Consider the following 25,974-nt stretch of genomic DNA (forward strand, 5'->3'; position numbering starts at 1 on the left):
CAGTCCCGGACGCAGGATGCTCGGCGCGGTGCCTTGCGGGCCCTGAGGCTTCTCGCCCGCCGGTGCCCCTCATCACCGAGCTCGCCCGGGCCCGGGCTGCTGCTCCGCCAGTCCCGAGAGGTAAGAAGAGCCTTCCGCCACCAGGCGGGCGCTCCTGTGCCGCGGAGGCTTCCCGGACTCTGTCGCCCCCACCCTTCCAGCTGCCAGAAAGCACAAGCCCTCGGGGGAGCAAGTGATTGGAAAGGTAGACGGTGCCAGGCCCTCGACGTACCCAGTCGCCTCCCCTCACTACTTGGTGCTCTGCCTCCACCCCCAGGGGACGCGCTCTAAAGGTGTGCATCCCCGGGTCGGTCGGTTCCCGACTTTTAACCTGCACCCGGCCCTCCCCCGGCGCAGGTGTTGGCGAGCGACTGAGGCTGGCGGTGGACTGGTAAGTCCGAACAGTTGGAACCCTTGAAGAATAGAGCCTGAGGACACTAAGCGTTTCTAAAAGTTTGCTTTTTATTCCCCCCAAAGAAATCCTTTCTGGGATGTAAAGAGTATGAGATATGAGCATTTCAAAACAATCCTCATTTTTAAGGGACCTTTGTTTGACGACATGGACAGGGCTAGATTTCCAAACATGAACTTGACTCGCGGGCCTTTGGAAAGCTGAGTGGAGGTGGGGAGTGCGCAGCTTCCCTGGGAGGCTGCGTCCCACCGCGGGGGACCAGGGCGGAGCCGCCTGGACTGCATGTATAAATAAAGCCAGTTTACACGAACTGCTTTGAAATTAGGGATTTCCTCCTAATAAATATTGTTATTAGATATACACACACGGGCATGTGCAGTTTGTTGGGAGGGACAAACTCATTTTGCTGCTTTTTCTTTTCCCTTTTATTCTTTAGTAAGCCATTGGTCCATGGCCTTCAGGGTAATTCATTGTCTTTTTCTGCAACTAGGAAGGCCCTGCGGGGGTCACTAAAAACATGGAATCTGAGCTTGTGTGAAACCATTAGTCAGTGAGCATATTCACAACTTCTGCCTACCCTATAGTTGATACATTTAAAATGTGTCTGTAAACGGTTGTCTGTGAATGTTATCTAGAAGTATTTTTAAATGTGTGTGAAATCCACCTAAGTTCTTATTTTCTCAAAATGATTCTCAAGTCAAACATTGTAAGTAGCAAGTACTGTATTGGAAACAACACGTTGGGATTAAGTGAAGCAAGTAAGTTTACAAAAAAAAAGCATGCTTTATTTTTTATTTTTTATTTTTTTATTATTTTTTTTAATGTAGTACTTTTTACCCAGCAATTCATTCTATTTTGGGATGCTCTGTTAAAGTCTTCAAATTAGTGGTTGAGCTAGTAAAAATTCAACTTGAGAATATTAAAAAAATCTATATTATGATTTCAGGTAGACTGGTTCATTTTATAATCCCATTTCTACTCAGTACTAAATATGGATTATTACACTATTCTAGGTTTTACCGGTCATTTTCTGAAGGAGGAAGATTGTTATAATCACAGTCACTTGTAATTAGGAGCTGCTGCTGCTTTTTTAACCCTCACCAGAGGATAAGTTTATTGATTTTGGGGCGGGGGGGCAGACACTGATGTGAGAGAGAAACATCCCTTGCATCCCAGGCACACCCAGACCAGGGATCCATCAGCAACCCAGGTATGTGCCCTGACAAGGGATTGAACCCGTGACCCTTTGGTGTATGGAGATGGCACTGCAACCGGAACACCCTGCCAGGGCAATAATTTGGAGCTTCTTTTAAAAATAGCTATCATGGGGAAACAAGCAATTCGGAAAAGCTAGTCCACCTTTTGGGAGCTAGGGACGCCTTGTTCCTCCTTACGTTGGTGACTGAGTATCGCTGACTTAAAGGAAGCGTTTGAATTGCCCTAGGTCCCATGCTTGCCGGGGCGTTACGTGATGCTCACCTGCTGTCTTTGGCCAAGTTTCCCAGTCCGTGTTAACAAAAAAAAAAAAAGACTTACCGTATTTTTCAGACTATAACATGCACCGCCCCCCAAATTTGGGAGGAAAATGGGGGTGTGTCTTATAGTCTGAATGTAGCTTACCTGGCTTGCTACGGGATTTCTGCTTTAAAGGATGTTATTAAATATTTTACCACATTTTTTGCTTCAAAAATTTTTTGCCTATTTTCCTCCTCTAAAACCTAGGTGCATCTTATGGTCCCCAAAACACAGTAGGTCAAATCTGTGCCTAAGTCCAGCAAATGAATTTTCTTTTTATGTTGGGGAGGGAAGGAAATGCTAATCATCTGCATAATTATGCTTTAAATCTCTGCTTCCCTTTAAGGAAGTTCAGTACTTCCTTTGTTCAGCCAACTCCCACTGAAAGGAAGCTAATAGAGACACATCATCAGTTTTCGTCCCCTTGAATTTTTTATTATTCCAATCAGTCCCTTTAAGTCCATTATTTTCTGTCTTATTTGAGTGGATATAGCATACTTATACTTGGAATAAATATATTTATTAAAATTAATAAATATAAAATTATATTTGTTAAAATTATTAACTGAATAAAGGGAATATAAACATTCAAAGTATATATTTAGTTATGTTCAGTAGTCCAGTTTACTAAGTTCTAGTATGAAAAAAAGGGTACTTAAATACCCTGCATCTTATCCCATGGTCTAACAGTTTTTTATATCAAAGTGAGTGCCTCCTCCCCCAGATCCTTGGGAAGCACAGGCCAGCAAGGTTTTTCCGGCCTGCCTAGGTGGTCTGGGAAGGTTGCTGCATGAAGTCATCCATCTCCTGATGCGCACCAGCAGCAACAAGTACTAGAAGAATGACAGATGATGCTAATTGTTATTTCTCTGTTTTCTCTCCCCACCCCAACCCAAGGATATGTTTACTGATTTTAGAGAGAGAGGAAGGGGGCGGGGAAGAGAGAAAGAGAGAGAGAAACATTGATTGGTTGCCTCCCATACACACCCCTATCAGGGATTGGAACCAGCAACCTAAGAGTGTGCCCTGACTGGGGATCAAACCCACAACCTGTTGGTGTACTGGATACACTCCAGCCAACGGAGCCAGCAGGCCAGGGCTCTGTTTTCTTTTTACAATGCCCAGAATGGGGAGGTCGGGCCACATGGAGTTCACATTTAACCGCAATAGCCTGGGTATCTTTTTTTCCAGGTTTGGTAGTTTGGGTATAGCTCCTAGGCATTAAGAACGAAGCAATTCAGATAACACACTGATTGTGCGGGAAAGATAGCATGTCCTTTTCCAGAAGCAAGGCAGAACTTGCAGGCTTGTGTCTACACAGCACCATACAAAGTGAAAGTTTGGCAAAAATGTAGTAAATTTACTAAACTGTAGTAAGTCAGTGTGAAATACCCAGCAGATAAGTAGGTGAGGAGGTATTATCAAGATTGACTTAGCTTTGATGAATTTAAGCAAATTACAGCAAAATCTCCACTTCACGCTGTGCTACAAAGGTGTTGGGTAAAGATAACCTTGGTGTTGGGCATCCTGAATGTTCTTACCAGGTGCGCTCTAAAGGGACAGAGGGAAGTGTGTCATTACAGATCATGTCCCCAGTGACAATTGGTGTCCTTCCTATTTTCTTTTCACTCTTGCCTAGGAAGTTTGACTTCTTAATAGAATGGTCTTTGTCATTTCGCAATTACTATTTTAAGAATCACATCACTTTTCTGAGGTTCTAATTTCAGGTGTTTTTGGGGAAAAGAGTTCACAATTTTGATGTGAGAAAGGACATGAGGAGACCAAAGCCCTGGGATTTTGCTGATCAGAATGAAACAAATGTTGAAAGACTTTTCAAACCTGTTGTTGGTGGTTCTCTGTGACTACGGTGAGTATTGTGAGTGTAATAACGCTACAGGAATCGAGACACAGAATCGTGAAGTTTATAAACGCATTGGTGTTGATGGCCCTGAATGAGGGAGGCAGGGCAGTGGAGTACCTTTTACACTGTGATCCTTGCAACCCTGGGTTCTTTGAAGGTTTGACATCATTGATTGAAATAGATCATTAAAAAAAAATCTCTTTCAATTTAACAAATTGGAGACCAGCCTGTTACACACACATGAAATGATGTTGTACATATTGGGATTTTTTTTTAAAGGAGTTATTTATTTATTTATTTTTAGAGAGAGGGAAAGGGAGAGAAACATCGATGTGAGAGAGAAACATCAATCAGTTGCCTCTCCCTGGACCAGGGACTGAACCTGTAACCCAGGCATATGCTCTGATCGGGGATCAAACCAGCAGCCTTTCACTCTGTGGGACTATGCCCAACCAACTGAGCTCACCAGTCGGAGCTTTATGGGGGTTTGACATAAAATTTCACTTGACAGGAGAGTTTTGCTGCTAGAATATCTTTGGAACCCATTCGAATTTCAGTCCTTGCCAGTTGCGTGCCTTCGATAATTTCTGAATCCCTTTCCCCCTTAGCAGTAATATTGACTTCACAGCGTTGTTGTGTTGGTAAAATAAAATCAATAATATGAAACACCTTGAATGGCTGAGCATACAGTAGGTGTTCAATGTGAGATGTTAGTTTTCTTCATTCAGTTTGTCTCAACTGAATATTGAGTTCTTTGCTTATACATGCAACCACTGAACCAATAGATTCAGTAATATAATGCTAACTTTGATGATTTTCAAATTATTTCATAAACATTTAAGTAGTTGATAGTGCGAAAGTAGAAATTTTTTTCATTTTCATGAAAAAATTATGACCCCAGAGAAAGAGAATCCTGGCTCGGGTAATACCAGTGGCAGAGCAGGTAAGTGCACTCGAGTGTGTACTGGTCGTTTTGTCTGGCGCATCTCCTTCCTCAGTCATTTCTTTTTAAAGAAGTTTATTTAAACAAGAAGACACTCAGTTTATGGAAAACCAATCTTGGGTTCATTTCTTTTAAAGGCATTTGTCCCTAATTAAAAACAGATTGTTCTGCACGTGACAACCTCATACAAAAAAGTGATAAAAAGTGTCCTTGGTTTCATAGGGGTAAATAAAGACATCAAAATCTTCCATCTAAATAAATTCTGCAAGGATATTTGTCATTGTTGAGCATAAAATATCTCACTGGAATATAAAAATAAAAGTTGAATGAGCATATAATAGAGCACAGAGCATAAAAGTTGAGTGCTTGGGCTACTACTAATGGAAGAGGAGATATTTTCATAGACCTGGGTTTTTATTTCCCTTCCTCCACTTGATGTTGATCAGAATAAGCCAGCAACATGTTTGTATTGAGACACTGATTTCTTTAAATGCAGTGAAAGGATGGGGAGAGAAGAAATGAAAGAACAGAGAAAACCATACTGCAGTAGTCAGTATGGTGTACCAATTGTAGTTTTCTGAACGCAACGGTATTCTTGTCTGGAAAAGTGAGAGTACACTAGGCTGGAACCCATTGTATGTTTTCTCTCCATTCGCAGCTGGGCATGTGTGTGTCTCTCTCTCTGATTGGCTGCCCATCAAATCAGACTCTGATCGGCCTCACTGACAATCCCTGTCATTGGCAGTAGGCTCCCATTAGTGAACTAAGGGGTGTGTGCTTCTTAATCTTCATCCAGTGATCACTGAAGGCTCTTTAGCCTCCTGTTCACAAAAAGGTACCAGAATCAGCCACTTTTTGCAGCCTTAACCTTGAACTGTCTCCATCCTAAAGGAAGTATCCCTCAATTTCTGGTTTGGCTAAATAATTTTTTTTTTTTTTAAAGGACTATCCTACCAGGGCTTTCAAGCAAGTTGTGACCAAGCATTCAGGACTGTCCCAGTTTTATATCTTTTATTTCACCTCATCTTAAATAAGAAGTGGAAGAAGTGCAGAGCCAATTAAAAGAACCCCCCCAAATCTCTATGTGCCTATACATTCGTGTGCTGATTCTAATAATCATTGATTGACTACATGTCAGGGTATATTTAAAGACAACTAACACTGCCAAACAACCCATTGAGGCCCTTTGGACATATATATGATATCATGTGTGTATACTGTATATGTATGAGGTACATGTAGTAAGACAGATGACTGAATAGTTACACGTTGTTTCACACCAGAAGGACACTGCGCAGCCCTTTACACCTGGAGTCCCTTACACGGGCCAGCCAACCGCAGCATTGCCAATCTATCTCTTTTGATATGTATTTGGATAGGGTTCAAAATGAAACAAAGATTCTGCGTGTCGGTGTTCTTTTCCAGTCTTTACTTTAGCTTCTCTGATGGGTCTCTTTAAAAAGGTATGACTGATCCCAACAGAGAGATACCTGAGGGCCAGTCGTCATCTCTCCTGTCTGGGTCAACTGCAGTTGCTGTGACGTCATTAAAATTGCCACGGACCAGTTAGTTGCACTCTCTCCTTGGATGACCCATGGAGAACAGTGTCAACATTTCTTATTTGTCTAAAAACTTCTGCTTCGTTTAAACCAAGGGCACTGGTTCCTTTATGGTGAAAATGCCCAATTAAATATTTGTATGTCAGAAAATAATAATTTTGAAGTATGTGTGGGGTCTTAAATTTTAAGCAAGCTAGAGCAGTTTTTGTTAAATTATTTAAACCAAGCTTTCTCTCACTTCACTGTAAATCCTTTTCCCCTCAAATCCCTAAGCACCAGAATATGATTAAAATGAGAAAAGTGAGGTGTTGGATTTTTATCTTGATTGTAAATCATTACACTTGCTTTATAGATTTTCACTGTGGATATTTTCAGAGTATTTAACACTGTTTATTTTAAACCTCACCATATAAGATGAAGATAAAAGAACAGAGCCACTTTTATTTAATTATTTATTTAAAAATTTTATTTATTTATTTTTAGACAGAGAGGAAGGGAGGGAGAAAGAAAGGGAGAGAAACATCCATGTGTGGTTACCTTTCTCACACCCCCCACTGGGGACCTGGCCCACAACCCAGGCATGTGCCCCAACCAGGAATCGAACCAGCGACCCTTTAGTTTGCAGGCTGGCACTCAGTCCACTGAGCCACACCAGCCCGGGCAGAGCCACTTTAAAATGGAAACAGTACAGGGCCTGGCTCCCAGAATCAGCACTTAGCATCCTTTTATTTTATCCTGGGCTCAGTCCGAACTTTCCTTGTGTCTACAGAGCTTTTTCTCGTTGATGTCCCTCACTGCGCTGCTCAAGTAGCCCTCTGTAAAACCCATTCTGACCGTTCCATTGCAGTTCTCGGAGAAGCGGAGTATCTCCTCTTGGGGGAGCCCGGGCACGTGGCGCTGAGCAACACCAGCGTGTCCCTGGACTTCCAGTACCGCGACGGCGCTAACGGGACCCTGAGGAACGTGTCCGTGCTGGTGCTGGAGGCCAGCACCAACCAGACTGTGACCACCAAACACCTCCTGACCAACCAGTCCCAGGGGACGCTTGAGTTTGAATGCTTCTACTTCAAGGAGGCCGGTGACTACTGGTTCACCATGATGCAGGGAGGGGCAGAGAGCAGTGCACCAGCCCCCGGCTGGGAGAAAGGGGCCTTTCTGAAGGTGGAGTGGCCGGTCTTTCACGTGGATCTGAATAGGACATCCAAGGCAGCAGAAGGCACCTTCCAGGTGGGCCTCTTCACCGATCAGCCACTCTGCCTGTTCCCTGGGGACAAGCCTGACCTCTTGGTGGATGTCATCTTCACCAACAGTCTTCCCGAGGCTAGAACGAGTCAGGGGCAGCCCCTGGAGATAAGAGCCAGCAAGAGGACAGAACTCGCTCAAGGGCAGTGGGTTGAGTTTGGCTGTGCACCTGTGGGGCCAGAAGCCTACGTGACCGTAGTGCTGAAGTTGCTTGGCCGGGACTCAGTCATTACCTCCATCGGACCCATTGACCTGGCCCAGAAATTTGGATACAAATTGGTGACGGTGCCGGAACTCACATGTGCGTCGGGGGTGGAGGTGTTGGTGCTGCCCCCGCCCTGCATCTATGTCCAAGGAGTGATTTCGGTCTTCAAGGAGGCCCCCAGACGTCCAGGGGAAGGGACCACGAGGCTGGCTGCAAACAACCTGAGCCTGGGACAGAGGAAGACAGTGTTCAACTGCACTTTGTTCGACATGGGGAGGAATAAATACTGCTTCGACTTTGGCATTTCAAGCAAAAGCCCATTTTCCACAAAGGAGAAGGAGTGCGTGCTAATTCAGAGAAACATAGGTTGGTATTGAGATTTAATTTTTTTAAATTAAATCGATGCCTTTATGTCGTCCAAATCATTATTTTGAACTTAGCTGAACTGAATCTTCTATGAACTATATCATCATTTTCAGGGATCACTCCTCATAACAGCACTGATGTCACATAGGATGTGACATTAGCTATTGTCACACCCTATGGCAAGTCCATGGCAGGTGTGATCACAAATCAAAGCTAAATCCCAAACTGTGTTTAGTAACTCGCTGGCTTGCTCTAGCTGAGTATGTCTTCTGTCTTTCATTATAAGGATGAAGCCTCTTTAGTGAGATTTCAAAACAAGATTTCTAGATGCTTCTTCAAATTCTGCATTCTTCGCATAATGCCCTACCTAATCACAATAAGTGGTGTTATTACAATTCCACCCGTGCCCCACGCCTTATATCTCTCTTTGCCCTTGTTCCCTTTTCCTGGGTGCAGGCCGGGACTGGGCAAGAGGGTTTACTGGAAGATACTGTCCAGTTCACTTACATGTCACTTGTCATCATCCCCACCAAGCCGCATGCCCCCTGACAGCCCAAGCCTCCCACCTCCTTTGTGAATCCAAGTGTCTACTGCTCCAGGTTCGCCCACTTCCTCTCCTTAAATGTCCCTTTCCTTTTCGTGTCTGTGCATCCCCTATCCACTTCCCTGCCTAGATTACATGGCTCATCCGATCAGTCCTTCTACTACTGACACCCTAAACTCTGCCTTGTTGTCCTTCTTGTGCATCTGCCAGGCCACAGCTCAGCTCTGCCTGGATCCAGCCAACTGCTGGTCACCCACTGCACTGAAGTTGCACAGGAAGGGAACACCAGGGCAGACGCCCTGGCTGGCTCCGCCTCTATGCTCCACAGCAGCTCTTCCCACCTCCTCTGCTTGCTTCCCCCCAGCCTCACCTCTGTCCCCCAGTCAACTCTCAGAGCTGACTTTGCCTCCTACCACACCGAGCAGCTGGAGGCCAAGGTGCAAGCTCCCTCACCCTCCCACCAAAACCTCTCAGCCTACGGGCTTGGGTCCCATCCTCTTCACATCCTGCTGCCACTAGGGAGGAAGTGACATTCCTCCAGCACAAAGCCAACCCTTCCCTCCTCTGCGGAGCCCTGCCTCTCTGCCCATTTCAGGAACCTTCTGCTAATTATCCCCCCTCTCTCCTGTGTGTCTAACTGTCCCTTCTTTGCTGGCTTATTCCCATCAGCTTTGAAGTGTACTTAACTCTCATATCTAAAAACAAAACAACCCCTCACCGCCTGGCTCATCCTCAGAAATCACCCTCGCAATCTCTTCTTCCTTTTATAGCCCAGGTTCTTGAAAAAGGCGCCTAGACTTTGGGGTTTGTGTACTCACCTCACCTTTACTTTTTAGACTTCAAACCCACACCCCTCCCCTGAAAATGCTGTCACTAACACAGCCAGTGGATGACATCCAGGTCCCCAAATCCATGGGTGTTTTCAGTCTGTATCTTCACTGGCCTGAGTCTGTGATGTCACCCTTGCCCTTTTTCCTCCTACCTCCTGGCTGTCCTTTGTGGACAGCCTGCTGGTTCCATAACCAAAAACAACGCAGGTCCAGCTGCCCGCCACAACAAAAGCCAAACTCGTGAGGCAGCTGCTGGTGCAAAAGGAAAGGGATTTGTTCAGGTGCTGTGTGACCTGGGAAAATGGTGGACTCCCATCTCAAAGACCATCTTATTTTCTGCCCAAGCCCACCATTCCTTGTAGGGATAAAAAGGGGAGGGCTTTTTCTCCTATGCAATTATCTTTCTATCTTTTGGTGGGTGGGAGCCAATCCATCTTTCTAGCTTTGGGTGCACTCAGTGTAAGAACCTCCCCCAGCTGCTGTCTTGGCCAATGGGGGACACTCCCTGGAGCTCCAGCTGACTGTATATGGTAACAACGCACCCCCTCGAAACTCTGAACCCCTGTAGTCTTACAAGGGTAATGGATGAAGGTCTCGTCGTCTGTAGTTTCTTTCTGCTCTCAAGGGCTGTAGTCTTACGTGTTCTCAGGGGCAGAGACTCTGGCATCGGGATGGTGAGTGGCATCTCTCCCCTACATTCAAGCGGCACTGACTAGCTGTCACCCTTCAGATGTCCCTGAGCCACCTCAATAGCAACATACCTGGAGTTGGACTCATCCTTCTACCCCCTAACCCTGCTCCTCAGGACAGGACTCCAGCACCCATCGTTATTCAAAGCAAACACCCATGAGTCTTCCTCTTTTTCATCTTCTTCCTACAAAAATTTCCCCATGTCCTCTGGAGGCTGTCTCCTCAAAGAATTTCCGAATGTCTGAGTTTCTCCACGTCTCCCCAGTTTCACCAACACCAGTTGGCCTAAGCCTCCATCATCCCTTACCTGAATTCTTGCAGCAGGCTCCTAATGGGTTTCCCCCATCCACTTCATTCTCTGTGAGGCCACAGGGGTTGTTTAAAATTCAGGTCAGCGGAGGCTGTCCCCTGCTTAAAGCCTGACAGTCACCTCATTTAACAGGAGGTTGAGAACCACAGGGTCCTCCATGGCCGCACTGACCACCCCACAGTCTCAGCTGTGAGCCTGGGACACCCTCATCCACCTTAACCTGGTCAACATTAACCCATCCCCCAAGTCTCCGCGTGGGCCACTCTTTCTCAACGCAGACTAGTTAAATTGCCTGCCGTAAGCTGGCACCCCACCCTTAGTTCCTCTCATGGCGTTGACCCTTCTGTCGTTGTTCAAGGTCTTCCTTCCCCGCTGCCCTCCCTCCACCTTCAGCCCCCCACCCCCTTCCTCTGATTGGGGACGCTCGTTTGGTGGCAAAAGCCAACCTGTGCTGCCACGAAGCTATTTATGATTTTTCTTTGGCCCACTTACTGTGCCTGGCACATTAAGAGGTGCTCCATACACGCTGATTAGAGTGAAAATTGAACTCAGAGGCGGTTAGTCTCATTAGTAGAAAAACAATGATATTAAACTCATTAAAATCATTCAAGATGGGCTTGCCTTTTCAGAAGAAGTTACTTGTTAAGAGGGAAAAAAATTGACATGACTGAATTTCATGGGAATTCAAACCAAGGGGAGTGAAGACATCTGGGCCAGGTGATGAAAGACTCTGGAAGCTGCTGCTTCTCCCAGCTGCTGGGCCTTCCCCAGATCCTTCCACTCACAGTCGAAACACTGACTGGGGGTCCCCCCAGTCTCCCGTGATCTTAAATGTGAGCACAAGAAAAAGGATAAACTATACATTGACTTAATTTTCCTTTCAGATTTCACAGTAGTGGAATTCCCAGTAGATTTTTCAAAGATAAATCACAATACTTGAAGTCTCAGAAACTTTTATAATATCAGATTCTCAAAGCTTGGCAAATGCTGGGGGCTTAGTGTCTGAACAGCTCGGAGGCTCGAAGGCAAAGCCAGGCCCCCGTTCTGCCATGTGAGGGGTGCGGGGTGGTCTGGGAGGCACAGAACCACTGTCCTGTTCAGTTGAACCTCTGGATGGAACATAATTACCACACCCCAGTTTATGTTTGTCCAGGATACAGGTTTGTAACACTCCTACTCTTGCGTAAAGCCAAGAGACTTTTAATTGGTGTAAAGAACTCATCTTCCATGACTCATTCCCAAGATTGCAACACTTGGCTCACCTGAGAATGTGTCTTCCTTACATACTCTCCTTGTTTTTGTAGTGCTCTGCGTACCTTCGACTGCATCGTGAGACTTTGCTCATAAAGGAGATGAAGAGAGACCTTTATGCAGAGGATGTTTTGGAGCCTAGTGCTGGCATGACTAGTTGGCTAGGTCCGCTGTTGGATGGGTGCTGAGACAGGAGGGACTTGGGGTAATTCTTCAGAGGGGACGATTCAATTATTCCATCTGGCAGTGATTGCGTACGTGCTTGGAAGAGATGGTTGCATTTATCTGTCAATAACGACTGTCCTGGGAGTGATTTGGGTGTATTTTGAAGCTCTGGTGTTAGGTACATGCCCAGTTAGTGGTGTTGAAGCCTGAAGCTCCCTGTGCAGTCGACCCTTTTGTCATACAGAATGTCCCTCTTTATCACTGACAATATTCCTTGTTCTGCAGTCTATTTTGTCTGATACTAATATAGCCACTCCAGTTTTCTTTTTTATTTCCTGAAATCTTTTTTTAAAATTAAATTTATTGGGGAGACTTCAGTTAATACAGTTATATAGACTTCAAGTGTACATTTCTATGGTACAGGGTCTGTGTATTGTGTGCCCACCACCCGAAGTCAAATCATCTTCCATCACCATATATTTGGCCCCTTTTACCTTTTACTACCCTCCCGCCCACCTCCCTCTGGTAACCACCACACTGTTGTCTGTGTCTGTGAGTTTCAGTTTTATGTCCCACATGTGGGTGAAGTCATATGGGTCTTAGCTTTTTCTGAGTGACTTATTTCGCTTAGCATGAAATTCTCAAAGGCCATCCACGTTGTCGCAAATGGCAGCATTTCATCTTCCTCACGGCTGAGCAGTGTTCCGTTGTGTAGATGAACCACACCCTCTTCATCCAACCCGCTGTCAAAGGACACTTGGGTGGCCTCCATGTCTTGGCCACCGTGAATGATGCTGCAGTGAACACAGGGGTGCATGGATCTTTGCAAATAAACGTTTTGAAATGTTTCAGGTAGATTCCCAGAAGAGGGGTTGCTGGGTCATAGGGTAACTCTAAGTTTTTTGAAGAACCTCCATACTGTTTTCCATAGTGGCTGTACCAGTTTACATCCCCACCATCACGGAATGAGGGCTCCTTCTCCACAACCTCTCCCACACTTGTTACTACCTGTCTTGTTGATAACAGCCCTTCTAACAGGTGTGAGGTAACATCTCCTTGTAGTTTTGATTTGCATTTCCCTAGTAGCTAATGAAGTTGAGCATCTTTTCATATATCTGTTGGCCATTTGTATGTCTTGGGAGAAGTGTCTGTGGTGTACTATATGGTTTTCTTTCGATTAATGTTCACAAGGTATAACTTCTCCCATCCATTTACTTTTAACATATTTATGTATTTATACTTAAAGTTAATTTCTTTTAAACAGTACATAGTTGGGTCATTCTTTTTAAACCCAATCTCACAATCTCTGCCTTTTAACTGGTATATTTTGGTTATTTATATTTAGTGTGAGCATTAAGTGCTTAGATTAAGATTATCTGACTAGTTTTATGTTTATTTGATCTGTTCTTTTTTTCTCTTCTATTCTGTCTTCTTTTGGGTTAATTGAATTTTTTTAATGTTTAGTTAAACTACTCGATTGTTTTATTGTTTATATCTTAAAATGCTTTTTAGTGATTGTCCTAGATTTTACAATATACATCCGATTACTTTCAATCTACCTTCAAATTACATTATTTTGCTTCATGTGTGGTGTGAGGTCCTTACAACAATACACTCACAATTCTTTGCTCCCATTCTTTGTGTGATTGTTGCCATACATGCCTGGTAAGGAACTGAGCTGTGTTTGGGTTCTGTGCTGTTACAGCCACCTTCCGTGCATAACAGAGTCCAAAATTCCCTCTGTTACTTTGTGGTCAGGGTAGGGTTTGGGTTGCTGGAAGGCTTTACTACATGCTTCTGTTGTACCCTCAGCTCTAGGCTTGAGTCTGCTCGTCAGAGAGGTTTTGACCCATCCCCTTGTCCCTGCCGCGGTGGTAGGCTGTTGTTCTTTGCTACTTGGCCATTGCTTACTGGGCGCAGGGTTGGGGATGGGCGGTCAGAGCCGGAGAGCACACTCCTGTGCCAGTTCGGTCTTCGTCTTCGGTGCATACTATACCCTGAGTCTCAGCAGTGGGGCCTTCCTGATGATCCTGCCCCTCCCTGGTGGTGGGAGCCCTCTAACAACCTGGGCCCAGGGTATTTTCTGCCCCTCTCCAGGAGCAAACTTCTTTATTTATTCCCTAGCGACACCAGGTGCTCTTAGAGTGATGGGGTTCTCTGGTCTTGCGCCTCCCCTCAGTCCTTCTTGGGAGCATCTGGTGAGATCCGTGGGGAAGAGCCTGAAAACAGGCACAAACTCCCCTGGAGTGTGTGGCTCCCAGGGGTTCTGTGTTTCAGGGGCCCCCATAGGCAGTCCATGCCATTTTTAATGACTACTTCTCCCCAGCTTGTGTGGAGCCTGGCACCTGCCCCAGGAAGCCATGTTTGCATATGTCTTTTCTTAGGGGGGCTTGTCTTTCCTTATATTCCAGGCCATCCTGCTGCCCTGTGATGGGTTCTGGAACGGTTAATATTTTGCATGTATACAGCTCTTCGTGTTAAGGGTAGGAGCAAAAACACTCTTTCCAGCTAACATCTTTGGGAATATTTTACTTACTTGTCAAGGCCCAGGATTTGAGTTTCGCTGCCTCATGGGGTTGCAGTTCAGTTCTGATTCTCAAATGAACTCACATTAAATGCCTGGCTAATGTCCTTGCAGAAACCTGGGGACTGTGGCAGCCGTGGAGCAGGTGTAGTGCCACCTGTGGGGACGGTGTCCGTGAGCGTCACCGCCTGTGCCTGACTTCCTTCCCTTCCCAGCCTGGCTGCCCTGGAATATCCTCGGAGACCTCCCGGTGCTCCCTGGAGGAGTGTGCGGGTAGGTATTATTCTTCCTTTGGGGCCTCTCCCCAGAGAGGCTGTGGAGCCAGTCTGCCTGAAAGTCACCGGTCCTCGTTCAGGAGGGGACTCATTAACGTCCTGTGATTGCTGTTGGCTGTATGAGTCCTGTCCGTGTCCATGAGTGTGTCGTGGACTGGGGACAGCTTGCCAGTGAGCGCCAGGGACTTAACACTAGAAGAATGGGAAATGACAAAGCCATCTATCTCAATTAAAGGTTCAGACATACAAAATTATTTTTAAACGTATAAAAATGGAAGAGATGATTGTTTTCCCCCCAAAATTTTCTCTTTGTTTTTACTTTTGTTTTACATCCTCCTCACCAAAATTGTGGAAAAACTTTAAAATTTAAAAATTGTTTTCTGCCCATCATCCCAGAGAAGCTCCAAGGGACCATGGAGAATATTTTTTGTCAGAATGGGACAAGACACCCTGTCTTGTCCCCGGGGTGGACCCATAGGCATTCTTCGCCAGCCTGACCCAGGAGGGGGAGGCGGGGAGTTACTCCTGCCGTCTCCTGGAGACTGGCCTTCCCTCCATCCTCCGAGCATCGCGAAGGCACATGCTAGCAGGTGCGCAGTGAGAATCTGATGTCATTGTCTCTAGATGTGATGCTCACATTGGCTCCGTTACATTTGCTGTAGCTCATGGAGCTGAATCCCATTCGTCTGCCACAGGTTATGGTAATAACGAAGCCTCGGTCTCCCCACACACCTTCTGGTACATAACCAGCCCCCGGTTGAGTTGGCTGGCTTTTGCTCTGATCCTGACCCTTAGAGAAAGTCCTCCAGTCAAGCCCTGGCTTTCTCCACTTTCAATTTCAGGTTAGGAAGCCATCCCTGGTTCCTTGTCCCATTCCTATCTGGGGAAGGTAGATGTTTCTCTGTGCTTGGATCTCAGGGGAGCTTTTAGCCAAAACTACAGGCATCACCTTGGTCAGTGTCCAGGCCTGTGGCCTGCGAAAATCATTCTTCCTATCTCGTCTTTCCAACCAGGGCTACGGTGCCTCTTCGCTTTACTCTAGTATCCTAAGGATGGGCTCTCCTCTGTGTTTTTTTCCTTCTTTTTAAAAAGATTTTATGTATTTATTTTTTAGAGAGAGGGGAAGGGAGGGAGAAAGAGAAGGAGAGAAACATCAATGTGTGGTTGCCTCTTGCATGCCCCCTGCTGGGCACCTGGCCTGCAACCCAGGCATGTGCCCCGACTGGGAATAGAACCAGTGACCCTTTGGTTTGCAGGCTGGCACTTAATCCACTGAACCACACCAGCTGAGGGCTCTGTGTTTTTGCTATTAGAGCTTCAGACCCAGGCTCTTTTCCTAGCTTTGAGCTTGCGCCTCTTTTTTCCATAAGACTTGGGCCCCATCCGGAATCTGTTCTTTCTCCGGTTACATCTCATATTCCTTGATAAGGCTCTCTTCTCTGTATACCCTTTTCTTTATAAGTTCCCTTCACCTGCCACCGTTCCTTCCTTGTGTATCACTTTCTCCAAATACACCCGTTCCTCTGAAATCTGAGACGGTGTGTTGTGTTAAGACATTTCATCTGGACTTCCATAATCATCCAATGGCTTTAAAGCCAACTCCACTGGCTTTTACTGCACCTTGATATTGTTGAAGTGACAACATCATCAACCATTTATGAACTGTCTGCTATGTGCCAGCCTAACTTTAAATACATCATCTCACCTGAGGCTCACAAAGAAGGATAATGATGCTGGGCTCCGTTCCTAAGAGCTTGCTGCTGCCCAAGCATTTTTCTAGGGCCTCGCACACGTGAAGTAGGTGCTTCATTACCTCCACATACAGAGGACAACTTTGTGGCTTAGCGGGGGTAAGTGGCCCACCCAAGACCATAAATCTGAAAAGCAAGGGTCTAGACCTGACCCCATACTGAGCTACCGATCTTGAATACTTTGCCTTTATATGCAGGCCCATGTAGTTTTCTAGAAGCACCAGCAACCTGAAACTAGCAATCTTTTGTTTTAATCTTTGAAATTTCATTTTTTATTTTTGTGCAATTACAGTTGTCCCAATTTCCCCCGTTGCTCTCCCCTGCCCTGCCTGAAACTAGCAATCATTTTTGAGGACATGTGGTGTTATTTCATGTTCTGGCATCTTAACTCTTTAATGCTGGGTGGAAGCTACAAACTTGTATGTAATAAATTAGCCAAAAGGGTAAGTGCTACAGGCACCCCTACATCTTCTCTAGGTGGTCCTCAGATAAACGCTTCTGTGGATAAATAGGCTCATTTCTTTCAAGTGTTCTTTTTTTCCTATTCAACCTATCTTCCCCTCCTTGGAAATACAGAGATCTATTTGCAGGCTGCTGAGCATCAGGAAACCTTCATTTCAGGCGGAAGAGGAAAGACTGGTTGAGGCGGCAGCCTGGGGCTGTTCTCCAGCTGTGGTTTAAGGGGACCCGGCCAGGCCGCAGACAGCAGCTGAGGGAAGCTAAGGGAAGGGCAGGCAGTGTGGAACAGCCATGCCGCTGTCCCCTGGCGTCAGCAGCCACAGCAGATGGAAGAAGCCATAAGTCAGGAAATGGGTTTTTCGTCACTTGACTGTGTTCACTTGGTTGAGAGTTTAGAGTTTCGTTTGGCTTGGAAAGGCTGCCTTCACGTCGAGGTCTGAGTCTAGCTCTGTGTTAATTTGGTTCATCTTGTTCAACACCAGAGCAGGGGGACCCCCGTGCCACTGCACCCACCTTCCATCTGATGAGATAGTGGTTGTTTTGCTATTACCTTTTTAATGATGAATCAACGGATCAGTTAATCTTCCATTTATTGAGTAGCAACTATGTGCGAGTTACCGTGGCTGGGGGTGGGAATATACACATAAGACAGGTCCTTGCTGTGAAGGGAGCCCTGGGGCTTTCTCCAGCTGTGGTTTTGAAAGGCCCTGGCCAGTGAGTTCCTTTGTCACAAGCCCGTTCATGTATGAGCTTCTCTTGACATGTGCTAATTTAGGTACAACCCACCTAAATCATACTGCATTTCGAGTTTCAAACTTGTGAGAATTTCCCCATGTCCACCTCAAAGGTACACCTAACTGCAGGTGTCCCATAGCTTAAGTGAAAACTTTGATTTTTCCTGGAAACTCTCCTCAGGCTGCTTCTCCGTAGAAGATTGGAGGCAAGCGCCAGCAGGACCTGGGGGCACTTAGTACCTCATACGGTCACCTCGCTTCTACGCTTCTATGGGTCTCTGGTTTTTCGTTTGGCTTAAGCTGCCAGCAGAGAGAATAGGCAAGACTACAAATCCTAGCCTCGGTTAGTTTTACTTCTTTCTTTAACTGCTAGATAATGAGAGATCTTAGCACCACACACCTCTTAACACCACTCCCAGAAAACAGCCCCTGGGAATGGCCACAATACCCATTTGTTCTTCCTTTTCCCCTAGCGCTCCACGCCTCCAGTCCTCCTCCTCTGCCGCCCCAGGGCCCCGAGAAGTCCAACAACATCGTGACGGTCACCGGGATATCGCTGTGCCTGTTCATCATCGTGGCCACCGTGCTCATCACTGTGTGGAGGAAGTTCGGCCGCGCCCCGAAGTGCAGCACCCCCGCCCGGCTCAGCTCCGCGCACTCGCCCGGCTTTCGGAAGAACTCGGACGAGGAGACCATCTGCGAGCTGGGCGAGCCGCGCGGGAGCTTCTCGGACGCGGGGGACGGGCCCGCGGGGGACCCGGGCATCCCCCTGACCTACAGGCCGAGCGCGCCGGCCGCGCCCGACGACGAGGCCTCGGGCAGCGAGAGCTTCCAGTCCAGCGCGCAGAAGATCATCCCGCCTCTGTTCAGCTACCGGCTGGCCCAGCAGCAGCTGAAGGAGATGAAGCAGAAGGGCCTGACCGAGACCACCAAGGTCTACCACGTGTCGCAGAGCCCGCTGACCGACACGGCCCTGCAGGCGGCCGCCCCGCCCGCGGACCTGCCCGTGGACGTGGAGAGCCCAGAGGAGGCCGCGGCGCCCAAGTTCCGGCTCAAGTCCCCGTTCGCGGATCCGCCGGCGGCCGGCGCGGCGGAGAGGCCCGCGTCCCGGCTGCAGGGCCCCGGAGCCCCGGCCGCCTGTGCGGTCAGCCCGAGCCAGACCCTGATCCGCAAGGCCCAGGCGCGGCCCGCGGGCGGCCGGGCGGGCCCGGCGGACAGGAGCCAGCCCCGCAGCTCGCATTTCCGCCGGACCGCCAGTTTCCACGAGGCCAAGCAGGCGCGGCCGTTCCGGGAGAGGAGCCTGAGCTCCCTGCCCCCGCGGCAGGTGCCGGCCCGCGCGGCGCGGACGCGGCCCTGGGAGCCGGCGGAGGACCGAGCGCGGCCGCCGAGTCGGGGCGCCGCCGCGGGTCCCGGGACGCTGGAGCGCGGCCCAGCGAGCCCCCTCCCCAAATCCTACCCCGTGGCGCAGCCCGCGAGGAGGCCGGAGCCCGGCGTCCGCCAGGCGGGATCTGCGGCCGGAGGCGACAGAGCGGAGCCTCCCAGGGCTCGGAGGGGCCCGTCCCCCAGCCACAGGAGCGGCGCGAGGAAGCAGCCCTCGCCCACCGCCCCCAAAGAGAGCTACCCCAGGGCCGGCCCCCTGAGCCCTTCGCAGTGTAGGAAGGACAGGTGTCAGAGCTTCCCGGCGCACCCCGAGTTCGCCTTCTACGACAACACCTCGTTCGGCCTCACCGAGGCCGAGCAGAGGCTGCTGGACCTCCCGGGGTATTTTGGCTCAAACGAAGAGGACGAGACCACCAGCACGCTCAGTGTGGAGAAGCTGGTCATCTAGACCCAGACCAGCCCCGCGCTCCGCCCGCTGCCGCCCTGTGCCGGCTGCACACACTGCTCTGTGGGCCGTCCCGCGTCCCCGTTCGGGCAGGAGGACAGACGGTGGGCAGCGAGTGACTCCTGCGTGCGCACGCATCTTCAGTCACAGGGAGAGGTTATCTGTCCTGACTTTCCCCTTGTCGTCCTATTTCTGTTGATTTATAACTAATAACTACGTTAATAACATTTAAACAAGAGTGAAATAGGGCTTGGTCTCGTGCGGATATGAGAGATGACCAGACGTGACTTGTGTGACATGCTTTGAACACGTCATTGGCAGTTTCCAACTTGACACAAACTTGACCCTAAAAGGGGCTGGGACAAAGTCAGCTTGCTAACTTGACTCTGAATTGTAATTTATTGTTATAAATACTTCAGATTTGGGCACCTGTTTCATGTTTGGCTAATTAAGTCAATTAGGACTGTTAGGTACTAATTGGTGATACTGCGAAATAGTCCAGAAGAACGTTCAGGCCAGAGTTGGGTGATATCTTATTTTTTTAAATGCAACAAAGAGTTCTGGTAACTTAACACAAAATTATGTGAGTGAATTCTGCTCCGGAAAAATAACAAAAGAAGCTGATTATTCAGGTAGTGAGTCAAATGAAGACCTATCCATCCATCCATCCATCATTGTTCTGAGCAAAAAGGAAACATTTTGGGAAGGAGAATATTGTCTCCTGAGAGAGCATCACGGGCAGCGTGGGCTGTGGGTGCCGTCCAGCACCCTGCCCGGCATCAGGCTGCTGACTGCGTGCTCCTGGACCTGCGTGGCAGCCGAGACCCCAGGGGTGTCGTTCTGACCCTGGGATGGGTGTGTCTGAAGATAACTTTATCATGTTAATTAGGAAGCATGTGAGTTAATCACGGTGTATGGAAAGCAGGTGGACTAGATTATGCTCTGACAGCTTAATCTTTTTGGAAGAAAGAACAAAGGAAAAAAGTATTTTATTTTTTTTAAAGATTTTATCTATTCACTTTTAAAGAGAGGGGAAGGGAGGGAGAAAGAGAGGGGGAGAAACATTGATCGGCAGCCTCCCCCATGTGCCCTGCCCTGAACCCAACCCGAGACCCAGGAATCAAACCCGCGACCTTTCGCTTCACAAGATGAAGCCCAACCAACTGAGCCCCACTAGTCGGTGAGGGGAAAGTCTCTTAGAAATTTAGAATCACTTCTGTTTTCTGACTCACTCTGCCTGCCACATTTTACAGATAAAGAATTCGAGGCTCAGGGAGGGGAATGAACTCCTTCAGGGCTGGATGAACTTGGACTCATGCTGACTCTAACTACCGCACTCTGCTCTCACAGCCTTTGCAAGTCTTCTCTAACGGGAGCAATTTCCGGAGGAAGCTGGCCCTTCTGCAGTCAGAGTCACAGGCAGATGCCTTTCCTGGGTTTCCCAAAGAAAGGAAGCGCTCTACTGCTTGATGTTAAGGCTGGCCTTGCAACTTGCTTTGGGTGGAAGAGAGGGCTACACCCAAGGGCCTACAGGCTGGGCTCCCTCGCTGGAAGTCTGCCCTCTGGCACCCCGTGGGCAGTCTGCAGTAGGGTGCGCTCGCTGTCCGCCCTTGAACCCAACGCCTTATCTGCGCACGCTGGAGCAGCTGCACTTCCCTTCTTGTTCCCCATGACCTCTCCGGCTGCCACACCTCCTCTGCCTTTTAGACTGTCCTGCCTCTTCCTTTCCATATTTATCAGGATGTCAGCCTGCTGGCGAGATTTCAGGGACCCTCGGAGAGAGTGGGATGAGACGGGACCCCCAAAATCACATGCAATACTGCACTTTTGACGGTTTCTATTGTATCTGTGGCGTGAGCACTTCATTTGTGCCATTATTCGTGAACGTTAAAACACACTTCCTTTTGTCATCGCTTTAATAATAACCGTCCCGGCATGGGAGGAGTGGAGTTTTCAGCGGTGTCTGAGGACCTGGATGTGCTGATACAAAGCAGAGGAAACCAGACTTTTTAATTTCCATTTTCTTTGTTTATTACACTGGAAAGCTTTGTTCCCCTTCCAAGTTCGCAGGCTGTGTGCCACCCTTGAGGACAGAGGGTACGGACTTACTTCAGAATTCACAGTGGATTTCTCTACCGTGTCAGCCTGAGAGCGGAACAGCCACAGGGAACGTGAAGAGTCAAGGAAAACACTGTGAACAGAAGGATTTTCTGTGAGATTATATTCTTCCCCAGTATCTATGTATCTAAGTGGATATCACAGCGGCCGAATGCCAGCCTATAACACACTCACTGTCGATAGCCCAGTTTTCTGTGGCTCTTACCAAGAGAAAACCTTGGTGACATTTCATGGTTAATTTGGCCTCAGCTCGGAAAAAAGGAAAAGTAGATGCTACAGCCTTGTCTTTGGTGGCTACGTGCCAGATCTGTTAGAAATAATTTCCTGTTCTGCATGTCGTGTCACTAGGTCCTAGTCCCAGTGGCTGCCAGTACGTGGGAGCTGGATAAAGATCTGTGGAATAAATAGCTATTCAAAAGCCCTCCTACTATATTTGTGGTTGAACTAGAACAATTCTAATACTTTACATCTTAAGCCATTATGAATAGGATGTGTTCCTATGTGATATTGTAGAATTTCAATTTCTAGAAGTCTCCCAAAGTGAAACCCTCGTCTTTTGGGGATATGACCCTGGCTGAAGGGGAAAGAATCCCTGGAGCCTATTGTAGTGTCTGTACACGGTAGTCACTTAATAAATATTGAATGTATGTGAGAGAGTGGCATCCAAGTGAACATGGTCCCCTGACTTCCTAGCAAGTCTGTTCCATTCACTCCAGTGCTCTGGAATCTGCCCCACCACTTTGGGGCAAGTGCTCCCCAATCGTGACTTCTAAAGCGGATTTGATAGAGCCGAGAGCAGTCTGTATGCGAGGCCCTAAATGATAGATAACCCAGCCCTGCCTATCAGTTTCCTCCCCTTCAGCTCCATTCTACTCCGACCTGACTCAAAAAATATAGAACTGCTGTTTTACAACTTTGACGATTTCTCCTTTTATTTTAGGGATGTAACTTGTGAAACGACACTGTACATACCCTTAGTCTGTGCAGCTTCTGAGTCATTTATATATGCAAATAACAATGTATTTAAATCTTATGGTATTATGGGAACTTGCAGTATTGTAGTAGTATGTAAGGCCTCCAGGTCATACCAGTTGAGTCATGGTTTGGACAAGAAGTAGTAGTTTGGCACAGTCGAAAGCAAACAAGTTTAATCCTGGCCCTTCTCTTTCTGGCCGTGCAATCTTAGGCAAGTCACTTAATCACACTAGTCTCGGTTTTCCAGATGTAAAATGAGATCATTGTTACCCTTGCTCTTGGTTTAGGATGGGGACTTGAGTACACAATTATTTTGTTTACCTCCTAGGACTCAAAGTTATAGAAAAGGTACAATACCAAAAACAGTTTAGAAAACAAAAGGGTGAGTGATTTCAATGGATTTCCGTAAGACGAAGTGCCGGAAGAACACTTAGCGGAAGAAGCTGTAGCCCAGGATGTGCGTGGAGGGTCATAGACAAGATGTGGGAGCCTCCCTGTGTGGTAGGTCCTTGCAGACGCTGGGGATTCTAGGTTACCTGAATGACGAGAAGACAAGGACAGTGAAGATCTCTGCATGAAATGGTCTTCCTCCTTCACTGCTCCGCAAGTCCGGTGCCAAGAACCCCCAGCAACTAGTTCTTGAACCACAGACAAAAACGAACCCAACCAACCAGCAAATGACCAGAGGGGACTTTTCTAAAGACACTGAAGAGTCTTTCCGAGAAGACTTGGGCAGATGGGGTTGTCACTGGCATGCTGGCTCAGAGCCGTCGGCATTCTGGCATCGAGAGGCCTCAGCAGTGATCACCAGCAAGTTCCGCGTGTGCTTCGAGTTCCCGGTCCGCCTTCCTCCTGCCTTGTGTTGAAGAGCAGCCTGACAACTGAGAATCACCGAGCCTTTGAGAAAGCCTGTGGTGTGATGAAGAATGATAAGGAGAGAAGAACGGGCTCCAGAGGAAAAAGATGTAATTCAGGAAATCTGAGAAGAGACACATAAACCCCCACAAAACTATCACTAAAAATATATGACATGATGTTACATTTATTAAAGAAGAACATGATGATGTAAAAAAAAAAGAATGAGAAAGTGGGAAGGAACCCTTGGGAATGAAATATTTCATAGGAAATTGTAAGCCGAATTGCAGGCAATCTCCTAAAGCCTGGAGCAAAAATATGTACAATATGAGAGAATTAAATACACACACATGCATACAGAAGATCAGTCCAGAGGCGCGGCCAGTAAGAGAGTAATAAGAATTCCAGAAAGAGCAGAGAAAGCCAAGGGGAAAAGACATTAAAGAAATAACACAATGAAAACTTCCAGAACAAAAGCTGTGAGCGTTCAGTTTAAAAGGGCCTCCTGGGTGGTGATTAGGGGCAGTCTTAGAACAATCAGCTCTACGTGGAAGGCCCAAGAGCTTTCCTGGGCTTGGGGAACAGAGTCTCCTACAGGAAACAAAAATCAGGTTGGCATCAGATTGTTAGTAGCTATTTTAGAAGCAGCGGTATAATAGCTTCCTAATTCAGGGGGAAGTGATTTTTAACCAGGGAAAGCTGTGCTTGGTCAAGTTATTTGTGAGAGCAGCATAAAGACACTGTTAGACATGCAAAGACTCGGGTACTTGCCTTCCACCCTGTTGTGAGAAGTTATTTGAGCATGAACCCCATCAGTGGAAAACAAAATAACACAAGGGGGACATAGGATTTAGGAAAGAGCAGATGTGACCGAGAATGTCAGCCGGGGTGCGTGACTTAGCCACCAGTGCATACTTGAGCAAGGATATTGGAGCAGGCTCAGAAATGGCAAAATTACAAGCAGCTGCACTCTGATTTTACTCGAGAGTAACAAGGAAATGCCATACTGCTCCTGATAAATGGGAGGCATCGCTACAGGAGACTGATGGACTGATTGGCTACGCCCAAATCCTATTAAAGAGGGGTTGAAAATTGGAAAAACCTGCCTGGCTGCCTTGGTGACGCTTGGTTTACACTCAGGGTAGGCACTCTGTAAACACCTGCTAAAACCAGTACCGAATGACCAGTTATCCAATGGATAGCGCTTTCACGAGGTCCTAGCAGCAGCTGGCCGTATCCCGGAGTGGTGCCTTACTGCTGACAGCTGCCCTAGCCCCATTTAGGTGACAGAAGAAGAAAAAGGGCCATCCTGAATAAACCTCTAGGAACTCAGTAAGTGTGGTTTAGCAAAGAACTGCATAAAACTGCAAAAAAAAAAAAAAGACTAAATACTGGTTAAGGTAAATCTCATTCGGTTAGGTATACAATTAAAAAAACAAAAGCTGATGTCCGATTACCCGAGGGTTGACTTTGGCCTACAGATGAGTTTTGGACAAAATGTTTTAATTTGAATCCATTTTTTGGTGGGGCCTAGGGAATCCAGTTTTCCACAGTTCCTCAAAATCCCTATTATTTTTGTTTTTCTCGTTCACATAATTCATGAGAGCCCTGCAGGCAGGGAGCCTTGGGTTAGCGTTAGCAGAAACCAGGACCAGACCTTGGGGTGCCAAATCAGCCTAAAATTAGAATTTTGTCTTCAATATTGGTTTAACCTAGCTTTCAGAACTGGTGGGCCCTGTTTCTTCACTTGCTTTATTTTAAGACAAGGGTGTCAAACTCATTCTCACTAGGGGCCATATAAGCCTCGAGGTTGCCTTCAAAGGGCTAAATGTAATTTTAGGACTGTATGAATGTAACTACTCCTTAACAGTTAAGCGAGACCTTGGCGCAGCTGCCAGGTAGAAACAAGGTGTCAGGGGCCGGATAAAACAAGGTGGAGGGCCGGATTCGGCCGGTGGGCCTTGTGTTTGTGTCTTCAGAGTTTTGTTGACTGCTACAACTTGTCAAAAACATAAAGGGCTTGTTATGAGTAATTTCCCAGAGGATCTTACAGATACGCATTTTCCCCAATAATCAAGACTCACTTGTTACTTAACCCTGTAGGTAGCAGCCTAGGTGCAGGCGTGTGTGGAGTCTCATTGCGCAGCCATGAGAGGCTCAGGGAGCAAGGACTCACCCAGGGGTACACAGCTGTGTCACTGCGGCTAAAAAGAATCTCCTGATGCCAACACTGCTTTTGCAGTCCCTGGTCCCTGAGGCCACACATGATTTCCTGTCACACTGGGCACTAAAAAGAAGGATAGTGATTTTATAATCTATAAATGATCAGCCTGAAGGAAGGTCGGCTGCAGGATCAGAATAAAATAAAAATAGCTAGTATTGGTGGAGTGCCCACTAAGTGCTTACATGTATTAAGTTCATTGAATTCCCACATCAACTCTGAAAGGTATTATTCTCATTTTACAGATGAAGACAGTGAGGTACAAGGACGTTAAAGACCTGGCTTGCCTGAGGGCACAGTTAGTG

General features: G+C 47.2%; 1 protein-coding gene across 6 annotated transcripts; it reads left to right on the top strand.

The window, feature by feature from the left end:
• Window positions 1–25,974, top strand: THSD1 (thrombospondin type 1 domain containing 1). 6 transcript variants are annotated; one of them, XM_071220134.1, is made up of 6 exons: window positions 1–430; window positions 1,465–1,661; window positions 3,681–3,833; window positions 7,177–8,142; window positions 14,571–14,729; window positions 18,149–25,974. In XM_071220134.1, the coding sequence occupies exons 3-6, from the start codon at window positions 3,776–3,778 to the stop codon at window positions 19,501–19,503; spliced, it is 2,538 nt and encodes an 845-aa protein (XP_071076235.1). In that variant the 5' UTR covers window positions 1–430; window positions 1,465–1,661; window positions 3,681–3,775; the 3' UTR covers window positions 19,504–25,974. The 6 variants fall into 6 exon arrangements, with proteins under 6 accessions (XP_071076235.1, XP_053772497.1, XP_053772496.1 ...); XM_053916522.1 differs by having other exon boundaries at window positions 3,694–3,833; XM_053916521.1 differs by lacking the exon at window positions 1,465–1,661 and having other exon boundaries at window positions 3,694–3,833.

The sequence above is a fragment of the Desmodus rotundus genome, chromosome 13, assembly GCF_022682495.2.
Source record: "Desmodus rotundus isolate HL8 chromosome 13, HLdesRot8A.1, whole genome shotgun sequence".
Lineage (NCBI taxonomy): Eukaryota > Metazoa > Chordata > Mammalia > Chiroptera > Phyllostomidae > Desmodus > Desmodus rotundus.

What these genes read in the sequence shown, in the direction of transcription:
- THSD1 (XM_071220134.1), top strand. Translation starts at nt 3,776, where the DNA reads ATGAAACAAATGTTGAAAGACTTTTCAAACCTGTTGTTGGTGGTTCTC. An exon ending in GCTAATTCAGAGAAACATAG is followed by an intron (nt 8,143 to 14,570) that starts GTTGGTATTGAG and finishes ATGTCCTTGCAG; the next exon opens with AAACCTGGGGACTGTGGCAG. An exon ending in CTCCCTGGAGGAGTGTGCGG is followed by an intron (nt 14,730 to 18,148) that starts GTAGGTATTATT and finishes CTTTTCCCCTAG; the next exon opens with CGCTCCACGCCTCCAGTCCT.